The sequence below is a fragment of the Alligator sinensis genome, unplaced genomic scaffold (assembly GCF_000455745.1).
Source record: "Alligator sinensis unplaced genomic scaffold, ASM45574v1 scaffold1347_1, whole genome shotgun sequence".
Classification (NCBI taxonomy): domain Eukaryota; kingdom Metazoa; phylum Chordata; order Crocodylia; family Alligatoridae; genus Alligator; species Alligator sinensis.
In genome coordinates, this window is record NW_005842566.1 from 754,128 (window position 1) to 756,704 (window position 2,577).

The 2,577-nt window shown below is 36.7% G+C and overlaps 1 protein-coding gene across 1 annotated transcript in view; it reads left to right on the forward strand.

Annotated features, from left to right (window-relative positions):
* The window catches only part of SEMA3D (semaphorin 3D), a 188,887-nt gene that overhangs the window by 92,651 nt on the left and 93,659 nt on the right, over positions 1-2,577 (forward strand). Inside the window, exons 4-5 of the mRNA XM_006032351.3 lie at positions 1,061-1,123; positions 1,835-1,954. Of these exons, the coding sequence (XP_006032413.2) occupies positions 1,061-1,123; positions 1,835-1,954 (183 nt within the window). The remainder of the gene's footprint in view (positions 1-1,060; positions 1,124-1,834; positions 1,955-2,577) is intronic.

Sequence of the window (2,577 nt, forward strand, 5' to 3'; positions counted from 1 at the left end):
TGTTGGAGGAGGTTATCTCTTAATAACCCTTCAATTGTAGTTGTCTGTGTTTCTATGATAACTTGCTTGTAGAAGGCCAATATAGTCCATTTCAGTCTGAACGTACAACAAAAAATGGCTGAAATACAGCCAGAAAGGTTTCTTTCACCCCTGGTTTTGCAGCTGTTGTAGGTTGGAATGGTTCAGGAATTTAATGAGTTTCCTGGAACCAGATCCTAGTTTGTGGTAAGACTGCTTTGGCAATCTTCAAAGCTACACTAATGCTAGTACTAATACCCTGTTAGAGTTACTCTACCTGTGGCATTAAAGCATAGGAACATAGGAAAGCAGGCCTGGAAGGGCCCTCATGAGTTCATCTAGTCCCGCTCCTTCCTCAAAGCAGGATCATCCCTGACTAAACCATCCCAGCCATTGCTCCTATTCTTACTTCTATAGGCACAGAGAAAAATCTGTCTTCATCTTCTTTATAATTATCATTCAGGTATCTGAAGTCTGTATTTTCTAAATCTATGTGCTTTGCTATAATGCACTTCTAGCTTATTGGTCCCGTTTATTAAACTGTGCACTATTATTTTCTGACAAATGTCCTTTTTGTTCTATTTCCCTAAAGCTACACTTAGCTTTTAGAACAAAACCCCTTTTCATATTAAAATTGGCAGAAACAGCTAATATTTCTTAATTGCTTTGTCAAAATGTTAGCCAGTGGGGCAAATTCATGTAATTCCAAAAATTATGTTTGGCTAACTCCAAATTACTTTGGCCTATTGCATCCTTGAAAACCAAAGGGAGTTCACAGCACTGAAAATGCATGAGAGTCATGAAACCAGAAAAAATGTTAATGATTAAACTGAAGAAAAGGTAATTAAAAAGAAGACATGAACTAATGGCAGACCACATTTAAATTCCCTCCACCTGTTCTGCTAGAAATACATATGAAAAGTCACATTAATTTCTATTCATATTAAAAATTCTTTAATAGACTTAAAGCTATTTTAGCTGTGCTTAATAATGAAATTCTTAAGCTGAAAGTGAACTTAATGCCTCTTTAAATAAATTACAGATTTACTGGCCTGCAGCAAAAGAAAAGGTGGAATTATGCAAATTAGCTGGGAAAGATGCCCATGTAAGTACAGGATTTTTTTTCTATTTTATTGTAGCTGGTAACACTGTATGCATTTGTTTCTAAGGGCACTATGTTGGATTATTAAACTGCACTCAAAAAGAGTTGATAAGCACATATATTTAGTATTTTTTTTCTAATCAAGGCATAGAAGATAAACCTTCCATACTTTGTGCTTTTTTTTCTTTGAACTTTGAATTAGTTGTATTGGCTCCAAGTGTTTATTGAGACCATTAACTAGTTTCATCCTCTATTTCAAATGTTAATGTTGCAAATAGAATACGGAGCAATGAGTAGAAGTTGTCTTTAGCTATTGTTATGCATAAGTATAGCTAGACTTTGTTCTCAGGAGTGAATATATCCTGAATTTTACTCAGCCTGGAGCTGATCCAAAGCCCAGCAAAGTCAGTGAAAATCTTTGAATGATCCTCCTGCTTCATTGAAACTCACCAAAATCCTTCTCAAAGCTATGCCATTCCCACATAATTTGTCCTGGCCCACATCCTTCAGCCATCATAATAGGCATGTAGATCGTTCTCTGATGTACAGGGATTAGCCATTGCTCATGTTTTCCCAGTTCTTTTTATAGTGGGACTAGCATAGCTATTGCTTAGTGAAACGCAGACATGAGAGGCAAACGAAGTGATGAGATGTGAGTATTGCTGAGGGCATAGTTGTACAATCTTAACATTTTCCTCATGTTTTCCTCAATAGACAGAATGTGCAAATTTTATCAGAGTTCTTCAGCCCTACAACCGGACCCATGTTTATGTCTGTGGAACAGGAGCCTTCCACCCTATCTGTGGATATATTGAACTTGGAACACACAAAGAGGTAATTTAATCCACCCGCCAGTGGCGCATGACAAGAAATGGCTCTAACCATACTTAGCATCCATCATTTATTTTAAAATACACTGTGCAAGGTATAAAAAATGAACTGACAGCAGTTTGTATAAATAGCAGGGTAATGGTGGGTTTTATAGGTCATATAAGAACTCATGTTCTCACATTTGATGTGTGCATATTATACTTGGACAAAGTTCTTTGCCCAATCAGAATTAATATACAAAGTTCTTTAGAATGACACATTCCAATGATTAATTATGTGAAGAGCTCATTTAACCCAGATGTCTTTCTTCCTAACAAGTCATTTCCCTATAGTTTTTCTACTCTGTTGCTTTCTGGCCACCACTGTAAGAAATCACTTCTATAAAGGAAAATCATAACTTCTAAAACAGCTTCCCTTGCCACTCAATATGCAAGCTACCCATGGGAATGGAAGTGCCCTCCCATTGTGGGGCTGTTGAAACTGCTTTGCTTTGGTTAGTCTATTTACTACTTAAGGTGAAATCTTATATTCTCCATGTTAAGCCTTAGAATCACTCATTCCCAATGAGAATAACAATTTTGCTACAGGAAGGAGAAGTACTGTGAAATGGCAAGGCAATAGGGAAA